Consider the following 21,498-nt stretch of genomic DNA (forward strand, 5'->3'; position numbering starts at 1 on the left):
CATCCGCCCGTTTTTTAAGGCATCAAGTGAACATCCAGGTGACTAGAAGACCAAACCACAGTGTCGACTTAAAAGCAGAGAAAGAATTCGGCTGTAAAGAAACGTGCAGCACTGGGCATTTGCGAACCGAGTGGCAGAACTGCTACCCCCGCGACTGTTTGCTTCTTCCTTCTACCAGGAGTCGGCTGCTGACCGATTCTGAACCGGCTAAGCTAGCCACCTCACGAGGGTTTGGCCACAACCTGGCACCGGCACGTCTGCCTAGCACTTTGCAATACACACCCTTCCTCAGGATTACAGGCTCTGTAGGGGGAAAAGGGGAAAAGGCTGCTCCCTGCAAAGAAAACCGATTCGGCCAACGTTGGCGTTTCGTATAAACGACCCACTAAATGATCCCTCCACACAGGAATCATTAGTTTCCAGGTAACTGACTACCTCCGGTGTTACTTGGCTAGGCCTTCGGTTCAAGCTTGCACGCGAAGGACGGCCTACCCTGCTGCCGTCAAGATAAACGCGTGACAGAGAACACAAGGGGTTTAACCAAGTATTGCTGCTGGTTAGAGCGCTGTACCAAGGTGTAAATTTCCTGTCTTTGGGTCAACGTGCACACGAGCGCCAGCCAGAATTACTTTTAGCGGCATGTTGACCTGTTTCCTTGTTCATAAAGGAAAGGCTTAGGGATGCTCAGCCATAAACAACACGGGTCATAAAGCGATTTACAGGATCCATCATTAGAGTGGAACATGAAAACTTGGACATACCACAGAAGTGTAACATCCTTGATCCATTTTCCTCTTCACCCCTTCCAGGTCCAGAGGTTGCTGCTCCTCCTGTTTGCTGACCTCTGTTAGGACCGGAGGATCGGGACCTTCAGGAGAGCTTCTGGATGGGATACTCTCCTCCGTCTCGGGATTTAAATCGGGAGGTTTTGCTGCCTGTTAACATCAGCAACCAGACAGAGGGAGCGGGCTATTGAAGTGCGGCTGCTACTCACGACACACTCCCACGCACGTTTATTGGCCCAGAGAGTCTCGCTAACACGAAAGAAAGGAGGCTCAGGTTCTGAATTCCTGTCCAGAACGTAGGGACAGGAAGGAAAAGACCTTAAGCAGCTTTCTGCTGCTGACCTGCAGGGCACACATCAGAGCAGAGCGATCAGCTGTGAGGAGCAAACTCGTTTTTCAGAAGTCCTATTTCCAAATATATATTTCAAGACTAAGATCCTGTTCTTTGTCAAAAAAAGCACCTTCACCACCGCAGAGCTAAATCTTCCCGTTCCCGGAAGAACTTTACCCTATTTTTTCCTTTTAGCCTCCCAGGTCATATCACAGATGCCCACTTCTTTGTTTCCAGAGGAAGGAACAACAGAAAGAAAACAAAACCCACAGTACACGTCGTTCTAGGTACAATAAAGGCGCTTTCGCAGTACGATGCACAGCAGCACCAGAACTCAACCGAACGCCGGGCAACGCTTCAAGGCAGAACACGTTAACGGGGCGCGAGGCTCCAGCTTACCTGTCGATACCGCAGCAAGTGGCTAGTAGTTCTAGAATTCAACAGGGCCGTTAAAACCTGCTTCAAGGAAACCTGCAGCTCCTTCTCCAGTGCCAGACGCCACTCCGCAGGATGCTGCTCCGTGCAGTTAATGCAGGTGTACGCCACACTCTCAGGCAAGTTGGAGAGTATCTCGTACATTTCATCTGGAGACCATAAAAATAAAACAACGATCTGAACTACTTCACTGAGGGACGGGTACAGGGATAAACCCCTACTCAGCGTTTGCTGTCTAGCTGAAACGCTTCTCATGTAACAGAAGCGCCTCGCGCGACACAGCGTTCGAGGCGAGCGCCACGCTTTCCGGTGTCACTGGTATTGGTGCCGGTTTGCCTGTAGCCATTCTACAGGTGTTTTTCAGAGAGGCCACACAGGCGAGGGTGTTAACCTAACGCTCTAGTAGAAAGGTCCAGAACTGGATTGCTCTGGTCTACTTGCTGCCCCGCATTCCTAAATACCGAGGAGATATCTGCCTTACCAGAAAGGTTTTCACATTTGGAGTGGACCCAGCGGTCGCATTTCCCACACTGCATCATCTTGCTCTCATAGTCGTCATCATCATAGCATTTGTCACAGAGGGGACAAAAATTTCCTGCAAACGAGACGCGATTTTTGTCAGAAGTCCAGCAGCCACACGCGCCTTAAAGGCTAGCCGGCTATCTACTAGCGTGCTAAGAAAGCAGCTCTCCAAAACCCCAGCAGTAAGCTGCCAGCACAGTTCCATCTGCTTTTGCAACACCGCAGGCAATGGCCGCAAAGCCAACCTGCTCCGAAGACCGCCGACTACTCTAGATCTCCACTACTGTGTACCCGTTTTTCGGGGGCAGTGAGACTAAAAGTCCTGTACGCAATTAGCTTTACAGGGTAAAACAAAAGGACAAGGATGACGCACAGGCAAGAAATTAGGCCGAATGGGCAAGATTTGCTGTCCTGAGACTTTCCCCCCCGGGGTGCCCCTCCTAGATTCGAGGGCGTCACGTATGGTAACTAACACAAGAAGGAATGACGACTTTCCAGTAGGAATTTTGTTGCTTTTAAGCCAGGAGCCCTTTGAAAGGTTTTCTTCCCCAACTGCTATTCAAAACCCCAGGCCAACAGGTGTGTGGCAATTGCTTTATATGGTATAGCCTCAAAGTCTGACAATAAAACAGTGATGACCTTTGTTGGCCACTGTAACATCTAAGAACCTGGCTTTCCTACAGAAACTATTACCCGTGCTTTCACGCCTGACCCTCCCACCAGCCTGCGCTCCTGTTTGCGGGGTGACAAGCTCACCTGCCCCGCAGGCCCCCCATCCACTCTATGCTGACGCTGCCTAACTCAAACCTGAACGTCTGCAGAGGCTCCTGCTGTAAGGAATCACAACTTCATGTACCTTTAGCAAAGAGTTTGGCACAATCATGACACAGTGAGAAGTCATGAGACCACTGCGCATCCCACCCTTTGCCTGGTGTCGTGGATCCACAGCTCTTGCAGCGAACACATTTGGTACATATCTGGAAAAGGAACGTGTTTGGCAAGAGTTATTTGCTTTCGTCCGGTGGTTTCTGTGCTTTAGTCCTAACGACACATTTCACAGTTTTTACTATTTAGCGAGCGCGGAGAGCTTACACAACAGAATAAGCAGTCTGAAATACCAAAACTCTCTTTTCTAAAAAGAAAAGAGCTCCCTCCCTTTACGCTAAGATGGTGATAATGCAACAGGAAAAAAAATGAAAATAAATCACAGTGTAGCTTTCCTGTCCTTCATATTTGTACTGAAGAAAATATCACCTTTCATGTAAAACAGCATATGTAGTCGTGGCATTTCTTCCAACCTAAAATACGAAGTCTTACTTTAACAGTTTTCCAACTCTGTGGATATCATAGCAGAAAACACCTGAAAACTGTTAGTACCAAATACACTACGGGCAAAGCTTTCGCACTCGTTCAGAACGCAAACTTGAAGGACACAAAACAGCGCATTAATCCACATCGTCTCTCAACAGCAACGTCACCTGCGACGTTTGTTAACAAGGTAAATGCTTCAGTTCCAAAGAGCTTCTTCCACATTCTGGGATTATGTATGGAATCACAACTAAAAAAGGTGCAATCTCTTTGAAAACCCCGCTTGTTCAGAACCTGATCAACAACCCACCTCATTACCTATTTCCAAACCCGCCTTCCAACGAAACAGGCACCCCGCCTTAAAAAACGAAGCGACCGCAAGTCATCTGCAGAGCTCTGGCCCGTAGCGTTATCACCAGTCAATAAGTGAATTACCCAAGAAAGCAAGCAAAATCCCTCACCCAAACTTTCTTTTTCTTGGTGGGTTTTGTCGGGTAGTTTGGGCCCAGGCACTCGGGGTGATAGCTGTTTCGGCACTTGTTACACTCCAGCAACTGCTACAGGAATAAAGGGGAAAAAAGCGTTGGCACAGAGACCCTCCAAAGGGATGCAAAGTCCTGGACATTTTCGTTTTATGCTGGATCCCCGCTCGGGGCAAGAGGAAGCGGCTGCAACAAAGCAACTCAAGAGGCGTTCTCCCCAGCGCACAGCGGCGCTCGCTCGCGCAGAGGCTCCGCGCTTCCCTGCTCCCCGGTGCGCGCTCGCGAGCTGAGCTCCGGAGCGAGAGGAGCTCTGGGAGCTGCGCGGGGGGTGCCCGCCGGGTCTCCCGGCGGTTTGGGGGTACCTTGGTGGCCTGGTGCTGTCTCCCACACACGTGGCAGAACTTGCAGCGACGGCAGCACCAGTTTTCCAGCTGGTCCTCCAGGGGCCGCTCGCTCTCCTCTAAGCAGAACTTGTGGAAAGGCTCACAACAGACCTGACAATACACAAACTGCAAGGGGGGAGAGGGAGGTTTTAGCAAGTCAGAAGCCGCGCCGAATTCCCAAACAAGCCCCCTCGCCCTCCGAACTACTTTGAATTCTGCCTTACGGCTGACGGAACAAGGGCATCTACTGGTGTGTTTCAGGAAGGAAACTGCGCGCGTACTTGGGATACCCCCAATACATGCTCATCTACCCCAAGAAGGCTTCTAGCAGCAAAGGGGAGCCTGGTTCCTGTTATCTAAGTGCTCTGAGCACCGGCAAAGGCCTACGGGGCTCTTCAGGACCTCCCTCCCTCGCTGTAATGCAAGCCAACCGCACCAGGACAAACACTCAGTGCAGAAGGAAGGGGTACACGGAGCCAAGAGAGACGTTCCTCCCTCCGTTCAGCTTATGTGGCCCACGTGAAAGCTCTTCTAACATCTATGTATCCCCTACAAGACTGGTCATACTAGAACAAGAATTGTCCTTAGGGCACGAACACCGCAGGCTCACAGGTGACGGGAGAATGCTTGGTCCCCTTGAGCAACCTGACTGAGAAGGGGATGGCTCCACGCCCCACTGGACCTCCACGGCCCTCAAGCGCGCCGAAGTCCACGTACAGAACTTAGCCCCCTTTCCCCCAAATATCATTCGCTCATCATAACCGAGCCTTCTCCAGGGCGCTAGCATCACCTTCCCAGCAGAGCTGGCCTGAAGATGTTGAGAAGGCACCTATCTACACCTGGAAACGCATTTAACACGCCTTAAGCCCGAATCCAGCTCTTTGCACAGCGCCAGAATCTTTCCAGTCACGTTTCAGTAATGGTTTGCAGCTCTCAGCAGACACAGACATACCTGGGAAAGGCAACGCTGCCTAAAGCCCTTCAACATTTATCGGGCAGCCTTTCTTATTTCAAGTTAAGAGAAAGCAAAGCCCCTGTTTGACACCAGATGTGGGATTCCAAATTAAGAGGAGACGCAGGTGCTCTCAAATACGCTATTCGTTACGGCTAATACAGCTCGCCTGCGAAGTAAGCGCCGCAGGAGTTTCCAAACTGATTTTAAACACCTTGCGTTTTAGTATCTCGGGACAAAGTTTAGCGGGGACAGATTTAGAGGTGTTATTTTAATGTCTCTTGGATTAAGGTCATGAAATAACTTATTTATTTATCGTCCTAACCACGTGGTGCTGTAACTAAGTCATCAACAGCAGAACACAATGCTTTACCTCCACATGTCCACTGCTGGCACAGAGAAAACAGACCACCCTGGGAGTAATAGGTACCGAGGTGACGATGCCTAACCCACCCATCTCCCAAACATTCTCCACTTCACAGTCCTCCTGAAAGTACAAAAGGATACATCACCATGCAGAATAAGGCAACACAACATCAGTATAAAGTGCTCACATTGACTGCAGCTGCATACTTTCTGTGCCTGCGATTAAGTGGCCTCGCCCTGACACCATTTCAACTTCTACCTTGGTCTACTTTAGAGCGTACACTGGCATAGTCGCATCTCGGCGCTGTTCTTGCCAAGAGAGCTCAACAGTACCCTAGCCTTCCTTCTACGGAAAGCAAGCCTAAAGGAACAAGACAGAGTTTTTCACGATTGCACAATTATTACTAAAAGTGAAACTTTGGAAGAATTATACTTTATTAAAACTCGATATTCGTATAAAACACTTACGAGATCTCACTATAATCTCCAGTATCAACACTTATAGATGGACTGAAAAATTATTAGGAAAATATTAATTTTTATTATTTCAACACTGTTGTTCAAAAAAGTACATGATTTATCAGTTTAAAACCCCAGATATACCCAAAATGCCGTGAATTACAAGTTACTAACATTTTCCCCAAATCTTGTTGGCTCAAGTTGTGGTAAGGTTTTATAGTTCCATCTTAATGGAATAATTCTTCATAAACCTCAAATTCTTGCTCATCCTCACACATTGACAGTTAAGGTTTTAAAGCTTTAAGCGTCTCTTCATCCAGTACGCTAATTACGAGAGAAAAAAGGCATAACAAGCTTCTAAAAAACCGAGTGACTCGTCATGAAGGCTCCTATTTGCAGTTCTCTCTGAACAGCACCAGACAGACAAACTTAGAAGTCACTGCCAGCACTCTTGAGGGACTCTAGTTCCAGTGTTTAGAGCCAGGCAACATTCAAATACTTAAAACATTTTGTCCTCTACCTTGAAATCCACTCGGATTCTGTGGACTCCATCTGTGGGTGGCTTTTGCTTGGAACTGCTTCCGTTAGTCAGAGTGCTGAGCAAATTCAGCGTGCTGCTTTCTGGCTTGCTTATAGGAGGGGGCTTTTCCTGGTCAAGTAAAGGAGCCTGCATTAATCCCAACCCCGAACGTCACAACTTCACCAGTAATTATAACTAAACGCCGCAGGTAATTCGCAGACAAAACCCCCAAACCAGCACAGGATTAAGGAGCGCGCAAAAGTTGCGCGAAAGTAACTATTCTGCACACCATTTCTTAAGAGCGTTCCACACGCGATTACATTGCTAATTCAATTTGCTGCGTTCTCCTCTAACGTCACGTTGTTCTCTCCCATCAGAGTGCTGGTTTTTATTTCGCTGCAGCAGGGCAACGCTGGGTGTAATTAGTGCCTACGCGCTTCTCTCCCACATCTAAAGACGATAATTCTTTTCTGTTTGTTTGGTTTGGGTTTTTTTTCCCCATAATGGGGTTGTTTCTGAGACGAAGGTAGTTCCATTTTTTACGGAAAAGCTAGCCTCCACCCCACAGCGTACAAGGCTCAGAGAACAAGCTAATGCCTACACCGAACCTTAGGCGTACGCCCGGTACTTCGGTATCCACATACTGCCACAGGAAAAGTAGAAAAAAAAATAATCTGCGAAAGGGTTAAGTAATACAGTGCTACTTTCTAGACAGACAGAGGTTCCAGGTTCTTGAAATTTACTGACTGTGTACAAAAAACAGTATTCACCTTTTCTTTTGGTTTCTGTTTCACAGGGAAAGTTGGACGGGGAGCAATTTTTTTCTGTTTGCTTTGTTCTGTGCCTAGGAAGGGGGGAAAAATTATGAGTATTTCAAGTAACTAACAGCCACCTGTAGAGAAGAAAAGGGAAAAAAAAAAATCAGCTGGGTAACGTGTGATGAACTTTAGACTAGAATTTTTCCACCCTCTTCTGTGCCTGCACCTCACCAACTATGACCTGAGAAGTCTCCTCGAGGCACGACCAGGAGAGTTTGCTCTGCTAAAAACCTGAAGCGTTCTGGGTGCAAAGCCACAGAAGTGCCGGAGCTGCCTCGTCGGTCGCTGTTCGTGCTGTTCTGTACCACGTGCGACAGCGGACTACGTTTTTGTAGTAAAAAGACTACGTTGTTCTTGTTCCACATTCGGACTGTGAACAGTCAACAGGCTTAACAGTATTGAAAAAACACTTCAAGACTGCCAAGACCACATGACTACAACTCACGATAAGGACGGCCACCTTTCTCCCTGCCCCAACGTATGCTCTAGTTCCATAAAAGGGAAGCCAGTTCTAAGAAAAAATGCCAAAATAATCTGCTGTAACTTCACCAGATCATAAAGCATTTACCGGTTTTAAAATCCAACAGCTTTTAGCAGTATTGTTACTTAATGTGACTCAAACAGATTGAGGATAAACAGTCCCATTTACCTATTTCTGGCTGGGGAGTCTGCTTTTTCTTAGGCTCAGAAGCGGTAAGTTTAGGTGCTTCTTTTTTCAAAGGTCCTGAGCTCGGTGGCTGCGAAGGAGGAAGCTGCACTGGCTGGGTCGCCTGCTTGCCAGTCTTTCTGGTACCAGATGCAGGCACCTGTTTGGACTCCGACACTGGAACGGAGGAATTCCCATCCTCGTGCTTCTCCTCAACGGGCTTACGGGCAGGTTCGCTGCTCTTCTTGACGGCACTGTCTTCCCTCGGTACGACAGTCTGAGGCGTTTGTTTCTGTCCAGAGTCCAACTGGTTCTTCCCAGAATGGCTCTCTTTCTTTTCGTTTGTCTTCGATTTCTTCTCTTTCTTTTTTGCAGCTAGGAAGAAGAAGCATCGATAAAGCAACACAGATAAAATGGCGGGACTTCAAATGATTTGCTGCTTTTTTCAAACAAGGAAACAGGCACTTTGACGTCAGAGTGTTGTCATGCTGTCGTACAAAAGGAAAAACAGTACTCCAAAAAATAAAGCGCTTCCTCGGTGAAGTAACCGCACTCTTGGCTTGTGTTGCGATCCGTGCTCTAATACCTTGGGCCTCTATTCTGACAGAGCAGTAAGCGAAACCCTTCTGCAGTAAAGCAGCTTCAGAGCTTAACTGAATGAAGGAGAAAGCAATCTCTGTGTGGCGAAGTTCAGGGAGCTCAAGGCAGCCGCCTAACCGCCGTCACACTAATACGCAGACCTCCAGAGGTCCTGCACCAAGAACGCGGGGGTTTCAGAGCACGTGTGACAGCACACTTAAGCCTTATGTCAGACACAGAAGGCTCCAGGAGGGACTCATCAGGCCTCGTGTCACTCAGGAGCAGGCCAACCCCTGAGAAAGGCTTCACCTGAGGGGTAGAGGGGAGACTGACCAGCCATCAGCAGCCGCTCCCTATGAAAGGAAGGAAAAACTACAAGTCCAGTGCTGAAAGAGAGCGCTACTGTTCCGGAGTACAGGTGCTGCCTCCACTCGCGTCTCTCCTGCAACCTTTACCTGACATCATCAGAACAGGCAGGCTCCCTCTTAACGCCTGGCTGCAGACTGACCTTTCGTAAGCTCAGTGCAGCCACAACGACGGCACAAAGAGCAAAATTTAAGAGAGGAAGATTTCTCTCTTGTGCTATGCTCCAGCCAAGCCTTTTAGCCTACCTTTAGCTTGCTTCTGGAGATATGCTTTTGAAGGCATCCACTGCAGATTCTGACATTTCCTCATTCTACAAAGAAAGAACACGTCATGAAACCAGAAGAAAAATGCAGACATTAAGAGGGCAGGTTGGAACTATTCAAGATGAAAAACCCCCACGATCAATACACCCACTACCTTTTTCCAAGCCATCTTCCTCCCCCCCCGCCCCGCTCCCTCTGCAGAAATATCTACAAGAAATTCCTGATTTTCCTCTACGTTTTCCTTTCCGTCTTCCACACTCTCAACACCATTTCAAGGTTAATACGACCGCTTATGGAACAACACTGCTTCACTGGTAAATCCCCCATCAATTCCATTACTTAGATTTGAGAAGTCTCAGAATACTTCCCAGAGCCCGAAGAAATCACACCAAACTCTCAGCTGTCGGTTTTACATAATGCAGGCTGAGGCTGTTTCAGATAATAACAGTTTCTCTTGGAGCGGAACCGGATTAGGTGACCAAGCCTTTTTGTAAGCGTTCACCTTTATCTCCTATTTTGCTTAGGTTTAGCCTAGGACGTCTTCTGTAATTGGGGCTAGGCTTTGTTTCTGCCTTCGCTCCTGTAGCGGGGCCCGTGGTTTTGAAACCCAGGCCGAGGCCCGGGCAAAGCTGCGAAGAGCGAGACTACTTACAGCCTGCAGAGCGTTTTCACACAGATGGGCACTACACAGCAATTCTCACAGCTACGATTTATAAATAGCTTTCATACCACAACAATCTTGATCGGTGCCCCTTCCTTTGCTGCCTTTTCAGACAGATTATAAAACCAACTGAAAGCAGCGGTTTATAAAAGCAAAAGGTTCGGGCTAAGTGATATGTGGAGAAAAAAAATCGACAGGAAAACTCAAGGACGAGCGGTATTTCTTTGTGACATCCAGAGACACCTTTGTTACGTGATGCGTGTGTTCACCAGCTTAACACCATCCTGGAAACGCGAGCTCTTCATGAACGCAATTTGGGAGAATTAAGAGATAAATATATACGCATACGTCGCCTTCCCTGCAAAAACCCATACCGCCTGGCGAAAGCCACCGGTCTCACAGCAAACGCTTCTCAACGCTACGCCAGCTTTGTCGAACCGGAGCGAACAAACCAGAAGCGAACTTTAGAAAAAGAGCTTGTAATGAGCACAGCTTGGATCAGGATCTCGACTCCTAAATTAAACTGCTGTCAATCCCCTGCCCCAGCCCCAGCCCGGGCCAAATTCACTCCAACCCTGTGCTACAGGGTAGATCTGCTGTTCCCTGTCCCGGAGGGTGGGTGTGCTTATCCCACTCAGCGTAAGGATTAGGCAGTTTCTCAGACACATACTTACTTGCAGCACTGCTTCTTTATATTGCGCCCACCAAACTTGGGTTTGTCTAGACAGTTGGTACAGACACCACAGTCCTCTGGGACCTGACAGCCCGAACACTGCCCACAGCGCCTTGAGCGTCGGCCCTTCTTCACCGGAGGTTCTTGCTGTGCCTTGTTTCTGGTAACCGGCTTAATTGGCTTGATAGGAGGAGCGAGAGGTTCAGCCTCTTCTGAGCCAGCTATCGATGACTTATCTATCAAAAAAAAAAAAAAAAGTGTCTCACGTGACTTCACTGATGTCAATGAACACCTCGGGGGCTTCTAATTTGCCAAAAGAATTTATTCCGTGAAGCGCCAGTTCAGCCGCAGAGCTGCACAAGGGGTGCGTGTGAGCATGCGTGTACCCGCACACGCGGACGTGCACACACATACACGCACGCGCAGCCCTCAGCCGGCCGAAATTTAGTGCGGAACCCACGTTTACAGCAATGATTTGAAGGAAAGACCCTGTTCGAGTGGCATTGTAACCAAGAGCCTGGAGCTGTCCAACACACCCTCCCTTGCTCGTCACTTGAAGTCCTCATTTTAAGCAGTCAGCAAAAGCTGACTTGGTGTGAATCCAGAGATGAGAACTAGAAATCTTAACTCACCGTCATTCCCCATGGAAGACAGTATCTTCTCCCGTTCTTCCCACGGTAAGGCACTCAGAGTGGGCATGTCGTCAGGAAACACTGCTCGCTTGCGGCCCAGCGCAACAGCTGCTCTCCTGCAAACATGTTTTATTCGTGGTCCTCGGACCGACGTTTCTGACGAATCGCTCTCCTGTCCCTAGATTTCAGAACGTGAGAACAGACAGCATTCCTCAGAAAGGCATCAAAACGAGGCTGGGAAACACGTAACGGATACCTGTCGACAACCTAAAAAGAGCTGAATTCTATCTTAGCTTGTGCTTCGTAAGAATCGGGAGAGAGACAGAGACTCTCAGCCTTCTAAGCCTTGGCTGTCCGAGAGAGGATAAACTCAAAAGAACAAGGGGTTTTCCTCACTTGGAATTACGAAGTAAGTTTCTACCTGTAATTCGGAAGCAAACCGCTCACAAAGCCATGTTACTAAGGCACTGGTATCGTAAAAATCAGTCTGGACTGGAATTAGGCTAACGTTCAGTGCTAACTGATCCAGCAGAAGCCAGAAGTGAACAGAGCTGTTTGATAGCTTTGTAGCTGCTGCCCTTTAAGGTGAGGGGCTTGTGTTTACCGCGGTGCTAAAAGACACGTAGCATCTCAGTGCAATTTGCCATGTTTCGCCATCGGATTCTGAGCTATCTCCTACCCAAAGAACTCCCCCAAACAGGTAGTTGTCAGGGCCTGGGCTGGGTCTATACCGAGCCACGCGTACAGAAGCACGCGCTTTGCTTCAGAGACAAAAGCTCGAGAATTTTCGAGTTAAAATGCGTGCTAGCCGTTTCCAACACTAGTGCCATTACGGGAAGTAAAAGTTTAAATAAAAAGGAAATATTCTCTGGAAGTGTTTTTCACCTACCTCTTGGGCAGATAGAGGACTGCAGAAAAGGGCAGGCTTGGGGTGGGGGAACGGGGAGAGGGAAGAGAGGAAAGCAGCCCTCCAACATGATGCCAAATCCCAGTGGATTTTAGCCCTGCCCGTAGGTGACAAGTCATCACCGTGTAAAGTTTAATAAAAAAGACCACGACCAACTTTATCTTCAGAAGCCAGCTTTATGTTCGAGAAGGGCCTACAAGAAACATCGAGGCCAAGAAAGACTACTGCGGTTTGCTGGAACCATGCTTTTAGGAGTGAGTACTACTGCTCCAGATTATCACTTTGCTTAGATTTATTCGGAGAAGCCTAACAAGCAGCTACGACCAACTGATCTCTAAAAACGCACACAGCTCCCCTCTGAGCTGACTACACAGCAGCTCCCTCTCCCCCTCAGCTTCTGCCCAGGGCTTCTCGTTTTTGGATCGTTTGCCATCTGCTGCGCTAACAGCTGCTTAGCTCGGCACGTTAATTCTTCGCGCTTAGGATCCGAAAGCTACTTGTGACTTCCAGTGCGAGTTCAAAATAAAACGTGCTCTAATAAAAATACAAAAAGAACAACTCGGAAAAAGGAGTACCTGTGCTTTTGGCTGATCTGCTTGTTTGAGGGACTTGCTCTTCTCAATCTTGTACAGCTGGGCTTTCGCCTTCTTCAGAAGACTGGCCACCCTCTTGTCAGTCATTGGCAGTTTGTCTGCTTGAGCCAACATAGAGCTGATGGAGGAAGCGGAATGCTTAACAGCGCTTGAAGAAGGAGCAGAAAGACGCAGGGCTTTTTCCTTCTCCGAAGACGGCACGGCGGGGCTGAGGTCCAGATCCGATTTGTCTAACCCCCCTCTACCCTTCTTGGACGTTTTGGTTTTGACGGCTGCCGTGTCTGCCAGAGCAGCAGCAGAAACGTCTGCCGCGGGATCTACTGCCGTAGACTTCTTCCGCCCGGCAGTCTTTTTGGCAGACGACGAGGCTGCAACGTCTTCGCTGACAACTTTTTCTTTCGGCATTTTACCTACAGGAAACAAAGCAGAGCTACTCTGAATTTCTGACCCTTTTCTCCTTTTCTCTTTCCTCGACTCCCGTTTGTTCTCCTTTTCTCTCTCTCTGTCTTTCTCTCTGCTCTTGTCCTTCTCCAGGCTTTTGTCAGCGTCTTTATCTTTGGAGAGCTCCTCCGCTGCCCTGTCCTTGTTTCTGCCTCTCTCTGTCTGGGGACTCGATGTGAACCAGGGGAAGAGAGGAGTAGGGCTACTGGATGAGAAAGGCTCTGCCGGAGTGCTAGCCTGCTTCCTTGGTCTCTGGCTTCTTTCTGCCGGTTCCCCAGACTGCGGCAGGGAATGGGAAGGAAAAGTAAAAGTTGAATTTAAGGCACTAGTGGCAAGAGAACTAACAGAAATGCTAGTTAATGAGGAAGAGACAGAAGACTGTGGGGTGAGAGTTGTCAGGTCCGAGGTGCTAAGCCTCCCGCTTCTCGTCCTCATGGAGTGCGAAGGAGATCTGGGTTCCGAACGGATGGGGCTAAACACTCTCCTCTTACGCTTCCGAGAAGAGACGCCTGTCGCAGAGGTCCCCGTAGCAGCGCGACCAACCGACGAGGGCAGAATTACAGATTCAAAGATCCTGGAGTGGGCCTCGCTCGGCGTGAATCTGGGCGCTCTCAGCAGAGGACTTCTCTTGTGCATATCAAACCTCGTTCCAGAGTGAAGAGAAAATAGACGGGCCGGGGCTGTGGCACCTGGCGTCGAGAAGCCGGGCGTAAAGCCAACGTCCTCCGGTGTCAGCGGTGGGGGCCTGAAGTTGTCGAATATCGGTTTGCGAATCAGACCCTCTTTGGCATATTTTGCTGATGAGAAGTACTGTGGTTCTGACCTGGAATGCTTCAGGGAGGTCCACCTGAACGTCGGCTCTCGCAGAATAGACTTCCGTTTCTCTTGCATCGGTGCCGCGGAAGCGGGAAGAAAGGGCGAGGCTAACGGTATGGTAGGAGGCATAAGCCAAGGGGTATGGTCCGAGATGCTGGAGGCAGGCTGCAGCGGTGGCGGGGGAGTGAGCAAAGGGGGAGGGGGAGAGGAGGAGGACTGCTGCTGCGGCACGCTTGGTAAGGCTGACAGCTTTTTAGCAGTCCTTTGGCCAAAACTTCTTTCTGTTATCGAAAATCTTCTGTTTCTCCTGTCGCTGTTATCATTTTCAGGGGACTGAGAAACTGGCAGTGGCGCGTGAACTTCTGGAGTATTGCTTCGCTCCTCAGAAAGCGTCTGCATCTCCTCGGAAGCCTGGGAGTCCGTAGACGTATCCACGCTGGGGCTGCTGGACCGTGAGGAGTCCGAAGACATCTGAGACGAATGCTGAGAAGCGGCGCTGGACTTTTCACTGGAGCCACAAGACGTAGCGCTGAACCTGCTGTTTGGTGTGGATTCTAGTCTGGATATTTTGATCGGAGGATCGTAGTCTTCATCCTCAATGAACCGTTTGGGCGTTTTAATAATCCGCGAAGAGATAGCGCTCACAACCGGCATGATGAACTGTCGGATATTTTTGAGCTGGGTTCTCCCCTTCCTGCCCTGCAGTTTGGCTGCTTCTTTCTCAATCTTTTTTTGCGCCCCCTTTTTAGCCCTCTGCAAGAGTTGCTTGGCGATGGCAGCATCCGTCCTTTTGGTGGAAGGTATAATCCTAACGGGCTTAATCCTGCGCGGACTCTGTCTGACAGCAGTCTTTTCTTCTTTCGTAAGCGGTGGCGTGCCATCCTTTTCTTTGCGAATCCTTTGGGGTTTCTCCAGCTGCGAGTTTATGACTAAGGTCGAGGAAGTCTTTAAACGTTCAGAGGACGGCGGCCTACCTCTCCTGCGCACAATCTGAACGCTCTTCCTCCCAATCTGAAGTTTCGCCCCAGGCTTGAATTTAGATTTCAGTGGCGAGAGCTTACTAGTTCGTAATTTCTTGATCTTAGTTGCTTGCTGAAATGTAGTGGATGGTGACCTTTTGATTTTTTTCAGGCTATCTTTTTCTTCTTTACTGCCCTTCTGCACGTCCGATGGGTCCTTTCCTTGTGACAATTTGAACTTCACGCTCGTAAGCGTTGGAGGTCTTCCTCGTCTTTTTTCCCCGCTCTTCAACTCCTTCTTCTTTACTTTCTCCATGGATGTGGTTTCAGACTTGCTCGAAGGGGAACACACCGATGAAGAGTCTGACAGCACAGCTGAACTTCGGTCAGAACTGCTCCGGGGCCTCCCACGAGGCTTCCGTGGACTAGACTTAACTGAGAGGGAAGCAGAGAATGCAGAGCACACGTTACACTTCGCCCAGCGTCGGATCAGCGTCACCCAGGTCACGCAAGCGTTTGCTCAGTACCAGTCACACTGCCCATACAAGCTGCCAAGACATTTCAGTTAATCAACGAATAAAAATAGCGTTTCATCAATACACAGAAAGAGTACCTTCCCAACAAACCTCTCCTCCCCTATAAAATACGGCACAAAGCCACTATCAACTGATTGTTGAGAGGGCACAAAAAGTCTTAAGGGCACGTGCCACCTTTCAAACAATTAAAAGACTTTTTTTCCTAAAGCAGACCACGGCTAGTTGAAAGGAAAAAAAAAAATCCTTCTCTAGTGCCACCCACCTGCAGCGCTAAGAGGTAGGTCAGTGAGGCAAGAACAATGTACGGGGAGAGGCTGATACAAGGTAATTTACTAAAAATCCACTCTCAGCTCCAAAACCCAGTTAGCACTCGGCGTTGCCCTTGCACCCATCAAGCAGATGTGCAAGACTCGATTACTCACCTCTACCAATGCATTTCAACGCGTGCCCACCAAACCCGGCTATTCCAGTTCCGGGCCTTCACACAGCTCTGACAATGTACTTCATTCTTCATTTGACACACCCTATTAGCAAGGCTCTCCCCAGCAGAATTTGCTGGCAAGGCCAAGCTCAGCAGATCATTGCGGTGCATGAGCAGAGTGCTGTGGTGAGAGCATTTATTGACAAGAATCTAAATCAAAGCTGAACTCATTCACTGGCAGTCCCATCATGACTCGATCCTACATCTTGAAAGCTGAAAATGCAACACCTCGGCTACAGCTTATCCTCAAGTGTCTGTATTTGTTTTGTTTCCAAAAAAGCAAAGGCTCCAGTTACAGGTGATTGTGAGTTTGTCAAAAGATACGGAAACATTCAAACCTTTTAGATCCTTCCTGTTAAAGTAACTGCCTCTCCAAAACACTAACGTGAGGCTTTGACTGGTTTCATCAGCGTAACTCTTTCACTCAAAGCCTCCCTGTTCCGTAACAGCTCAGATGTAGAGAGCCCAAAACTAACCGAGTCGAACCCAAAGACCGGGGTTGCTTTTATGGTTGACAAGATTTGATGGAACAAACAGGAGAGGCACGGCAAAACCATCACAAATGAGAACGCAAAGTCAACATCCAATCCTGCGACTTGAACATACCTGTGGGGGACCTGGTGGGACTTCGTACTTTGACTTCTTCATCTGAACCAAAACCTAAAAACTGTTCATCCTGCAATGAGAGAGCGGATGGAAATTTGAAGACGTGGATATTAACATTACAACGAACTGCAGTACGATCAAAGCATGAAAGGACTCTAGAAGATTTTTCCCTCCCCAGGTACCATCGTGGCATTTGTTCTCCTAGCCAACAATTGCTGGAGAGGAAATACAACTTAATATTTACATGTAAAGCAGCTATAGTTCATAGCTGTGGAATGATCAAAAAGAGTTATGGGGAAACAAGGGACAAGCGTACATGGAAACAAACCCTTAAAGCAGAAAAGCTGCTGCTCATATCAAACCACAAAGTCTACTCTTATACGCTATTATTCAAACTACCCTAAAGACGTACTCCAGCAAAAGAAGCGTTTCGGTTTATTTTTCCAGCGCAAATGTAGACTAACTTCCTCCAAACTCATTTAAAAGCATCTCTGGATGAGCAGAAGCATCCGAGGTCTATAATTCTGCCTGAGCATTGTGGAGCTCCAGCAAGACCTCAGGGCTCGCTCCAGTCCCTTTCCGACGACCTCCGTGCGGGAGGGCTTGCCGCCCGCTACCACAAGACCTGACAGGGATGCTTATGGCCTCTGGGAAGAGAACGCAGGACTTGGGGGCCTCCTCGGACCCTACAGAGACAGGCACGCCTTCAGATGAATCCCCATCAGCTCCACCACACAACCACCTTCAAGCCTGGCTAAGGAACAAGTTGAAGTAGCCTAAAGCTGCCAACGGGGAGGCAGGGTCATCCCTAAGATGCAGGCATCGTTCACACACCCCAAGAGCCACAGCCTGTCATACAGCTAAATATCTGGAAACGCCGCAAACCAACCAGCAAGGTGGCGGAACAAGCCTTCTCTTGGAGGTACCAAAGGCCTCTCATACAGCTCCCGGTGAAGTCATCGCTAAAAAAGCATTTATTTGGGGGACCACAACCTTCACTAATTATTACATTTCAAAGAATAATGAAACTAGTAGCCACGTAGGTAGTGTTATGGAACATCAGGGACAATTTCCTTAAAAATTGGCCCTTGGCTACACTAAAGGTAGTTTTTGTTGTTGGGTTGGGGTTTTTTTAATGCACTTCAGACTTCGTCTTTAGGAGAGATGAAAACCTGACTTCCATTGTAATGCTCTTCCCCCTGACAGCGGCACAACGCTGAAGGCACTCTGTTCACACCAGGACAGGTTTTTCAGGGATCATTCAAAAACGTCAATCCTAGGCGTCTGCTGCCAGAATTTGTGACATGTTTTTGGTTTTGCATTGTTCCAGCTTTCCTAGTCTGATTTCACCTCAAGTATTTACATTTGCCAGTCTCAAGTTTCCCCTGAACTTTGAAAACGGAGAAGTCACTTGTTGCTTGCTTCCTTAAAGGGCTGTGCAGCGTGGCCGCAGGCCAGAACGTAACTATGCTGTTTCAGTAACAACGTGAGCCTGGAAAGAGCTTTGAGGAGAGCAAGTACCACAAGAACTGCATCCTGAAAGTAAAAAGGTGCAACACTGTGAATAGGAGAAGGTAAGCTGTGCAAAGAAATAACACCGTTCCCCGATGTAGCTTAGGCCTGATAAAAGACTTTGCCAAAACCGTGTCTTTTTCCTGGCCTTGTGCTTTGTCCGTTGAATTCCTAATTCCTAATTCTGCTTACAGGACAGACCACGAAGAAAAGTCTCAGCTGCTGAAACCACAGTTTGGTTTTAAAGCAATTAAACCGTGCGCGCTGAGAGCCCCACCTGCATCTACAGGAAAGTCGTGATGCGCTAAAAAGCAGCAAGGCTTGAGACAAACACTTTGCAAAATTTTCTGCTTGGTTTCTGTTTCATGAGCCACAGTATTACACAATTCAAACAGAGTAAATACTGTGAAGGGAAAGCCATTCAAGTTCTCAACGCGAGTAACGCTCCAGTGAGTCAAACAAAACACAGACGCTCAGGCTGCGGTTCACAATCGCTGCGAGCAAACATCACAGCACGTTGCGGGAGAAGGGGACAGTCCTGCCCTTCCTCGCATCCCTGCTGTCTACCTGCTCTTTGCAACTGCAGCAGCGATGCCAAGGAAACTGGAAAAAGCAATGTAAAAGAAATAAGGTGATGCCAAAACGCATTGTTTCTACCCGAGGGACCTTGCATCGTGCAGAACACCCCCCCACCCCCCACCCCCCACCCCCGAGACCTTTCCCCAAAAGGGAAAAGCTGCCACTTCTCCACTTTAACGCTGGAGATACGAAACTGGAGCGAGAACGGCAGCAGAAGCGCCCGGCGCCCCGCTCGCCCGCGCACAGCACTGCGGACCAACGGCCCGTCACGCCTGCCTGCCGCTCCCCGAGCACGTGGGCTTGCTGCAAGATGTAAACACTGCTGCGCAGGCACTGCCTTCGCAGGGATGCGCGCCCGGGGAGCAGGGTCCCCGGCGCCGGCCAAAGGAGGGGCTCTTACGAGAGATAGATTTGGGCTGAAACAGCCTAAACACTGAGAACGCAAGTAGAAAAATAACCAGGTGCCTACCAACAGCCAGGTTCAGCAATGCAAAGGGAAGAGCCCCTCGCCCCACACGATTTCTTCCTCATGAGCCTACCAAAAACTGAGGTCTGCAGCTCTTTCAAGCACACAAATCGTGTGCATACAGCGTAAGCTGGGTGCAGAGGAAGGCCGAGTAACGCTGACTTATGGGTGTAGGAGCACATCTCCCCCAGGGAAACAGAACTTACTGCTGCAAGCAGACGGCTCTTAAGGCATGTATACAGCCCCTTCGAGGGGCTACCTACAGGCTGCTTGGTGAAAAAAAAAGACAGCAGGGATTTCTTTACATGAAAGAATTAATTTCCAAGTCTCCCAGCTCTAACCGAACAGCTCCCCGGCACTCTGTTCATTCGCTCGCTGCGCGGAAGCGGCTCTGAGCGAGGGGCGGCTCGCCAGCCGTACTTCCAGCACCGCGACGCTGCGGCCAGAGAAGCATGCCCCACAGCCGCAGAGCCCTCGCTACGGCCATGCACTCAGCTTCAAGGACTGGTCACATTTCCAACAGACCACTTAAACACTAAATAAACAAACAAATAATTTTCAGGAAGAGTTAACAGACGCAAAGGCTTATTTACAAGATTGGCTCGGAGACCACCCCTGCTCAGAGAGGCAAGTAAATTCAGTGTAATCTAAAATAACACCTCATGCTAAAAATCCGTTACCAGCGCTTGACTTACATGCACGTGAAATACTCGCTGTGGCCAACTACTGCAAACCTCTGGTGACAAAAGAAGAGACGCATCTGACATTAAATGCAGCCGCACGCAGCTGGAAATAAAACCGGCCTCATACGCAACAACAAAGTTGCAGGGGAGCTGCCCGTGTGCAGTCAGACCTTGGCAAGAGGAAAACAAGCGTGCGCGTAAAGCTACAAGTTGACATTTTGGTGTTCAAAGGCAGCAGTGTCACAGGACAGAAGTTTGCTGCTAACCGCTCTTCTGCCAGGAACAAAACGCTGGGCCTGGAGGTGCACAAGAACTCCCGGCACGGCTTTCTTCGGCTCCGGCCACCCCTCCGCCTTTTTGTGCTCTTTCTGGAAAGAAAGAGGTATGCGACATCTCCTTCCCCTCCGAAGTTTGCGCAGATCTGCTTCCCCGCTGCCTGGCCCCGACGAGGATTTCCGTACAAGTACGCGGTGAAGATGGTTGGAGAGATGAGGACACAAAGCGCGATTCCTGTGGGAGGATCCCCCACTCCTGCTCTCCCGGAATGCCTCTCCCCACCCCAGCTATCACCGAACAACCTTGACAGATACACCTTCTCTCAAACATTTTGTGGGCTGGGACCACGAAGCGAACAACAGAACACAACTTGCATCTGCCTCCAAGGTCACGCAGCTGCTACGAATGTTCTCTTCGTACAGGGTCCTAAAATCCGTATCATTTTGCCTGCAGCTACTGAATCTGTACTTCCCATGTTCTTGACAATTGCCTATCATAATCTGCAATTGGAACCTGCATTATTTTTAAACTGAATGCCATTTCCTTGCTTTTCTGGTGGGATACATTAATTTTGGCCTGGTATCCTGAGAATGATCATTTTTTCTCACTTCCTACCAAGCAGCCACCAGAACTGCCTATGGTAAAAAGGTGCTCTCCACAAAACGATCACTTTGGCTTCATTTACAGCGCACGTAGCGTGACCAACAGGTCATTCACGTTTATTTGGTGACCTCGCAACGGTCATTCTCACTGTCAGAGAAGGCAGCCTTGCAACTCATCAGAGAAGATGGAGAAGGCCACCACAGGCCAGCACGCTTCTGCCAGGCTAAACCATCCAGTCGGCCATCATACGTCAGAACGCAGTTCCGAGGCAAATTAAGCAGGAACAGCCTCCCTCCAGTTTTTCAGAAGTGACTATAAAGCACAACAGATGGAGAGTGATTAAAAACCATAATGGTTTTGAATGTGGCCTCATTTACCTGAGGAAGAATAATGCAATGCAAAAAAGGTCACTTGGGATTTTAAAGAAAAGGACAAGGCAAGGCTTGCCTCATGTGCAAGTCACGAAGCCTAACCGAGCAAGCAAGGGGCGATCTCTCGATGGGCAGCAGAGCCTCCACCTACATCTCCCACTCAAACACTGAGGTTTAAACCAGCTGAGGTAGCGCAGAGCTGCGAGCCGATGAAGAGAGGCTTTTCCTGAAGTAACCCAGCCACTATAAGGACAGAAAAGTTGCAAGCGAATCTCTATTTCACCATTCTTAAGCAAAATTACTTTCGAAAGGATTTCCAACTAAAGATCTCAGAGGACACTCCACCTTCAAATGAGAAACTGTCCTGAAGGTCCTGGCTGACGCTGCCATCTCTGCCTAGAGGCATAGCAGCATAACCTGTACCACTACGGATCCATAAAGTTGCACGGACTGTCAACAAAGCTGTCAGAAGCACTAAACCAGCAACG

The 21,498-nt window shown here is 48.8% G+C and overlaps 1 protein-coding gene across 2 annotated transcripts in view; it reads right to left on the reverse strand.

Annotated features, from left to right (window-relative positions):
* Nucleotides 1-21,498, reverse strand: part of KMT2A (lysine methyltransferase 2A) — a 49,027-nt gene that overhangs the window by 20,740 nt on the left and 6,789 nt on the right. For both annotated transcript variants that reach the window (XM_075116149.1, XM_075116148.1), the window contains exons 2-16: nt 16,521-16,590; nt 12,664-15,332; nt 11,182-11,359; nt 10,551-10,785; nt 9,198-9,262; nt 8,011-8,382; nt 7,314-7,387; nt 6,544-6,672; nt 5,572-5,685; nt 4,226-4,372; nt 3,843-3,938; nt 2,930-3,050; nt 2,033-2,146; nt 1,516-1,700; nt 762-935 (exon numbers count right to left, since the gene is read on the reverse strand). In XM_075116149.1, the coding sequence (XP_074972250.1) occupies nt 762-935; nt 1,516-1,700; nt 2,033-2,146; nt 2,930-3,050; nt 3,843-3,938; nt 4,226-4,372; nt 5,572-5,685; nt 6,544-6,672; nt 7,314-7,387; nt 8,011-8,382; nt 9,198-9,262; nt 10,551-10,785; nt 11,182-11,359; nt 12,664-15,332; nt 16,521-16,590 (4,743 nt within the window). The remainder of the gene's footprint in view (nt 1-761; nt 936-1,515; nt 1,701-2,032; nt 2,147-2,929; nt 3,051-3,842; nt 3,939-4,225; nt 4,373-5,571; nt 5,686-6,543; nt 6,673-7,313; nt 7,388-8,010; nt 8,383-9,197; nt 9,263-10,550; nt 10,786-11,181; nt 11,360-12,663; nt 15,333-16,520; nt 16,591-21,498) is intronic.

The sequence above is a fragment of the Phalacrocorax aristotelis genome, chromosome 22 (genome assembly GCF_949628215.1).
Source record: "Phalacrocorax aristotelis chromosome 22, bGulAri2.1, whole genome shotgun sequence".
Taxonomy (NCBI): Eukaryota; Metazoa; Chordata; class Aves; order Suliformes; family Phalacrocoracidae; genus Phalacrocorax; species Phalacrocorax aristotelis.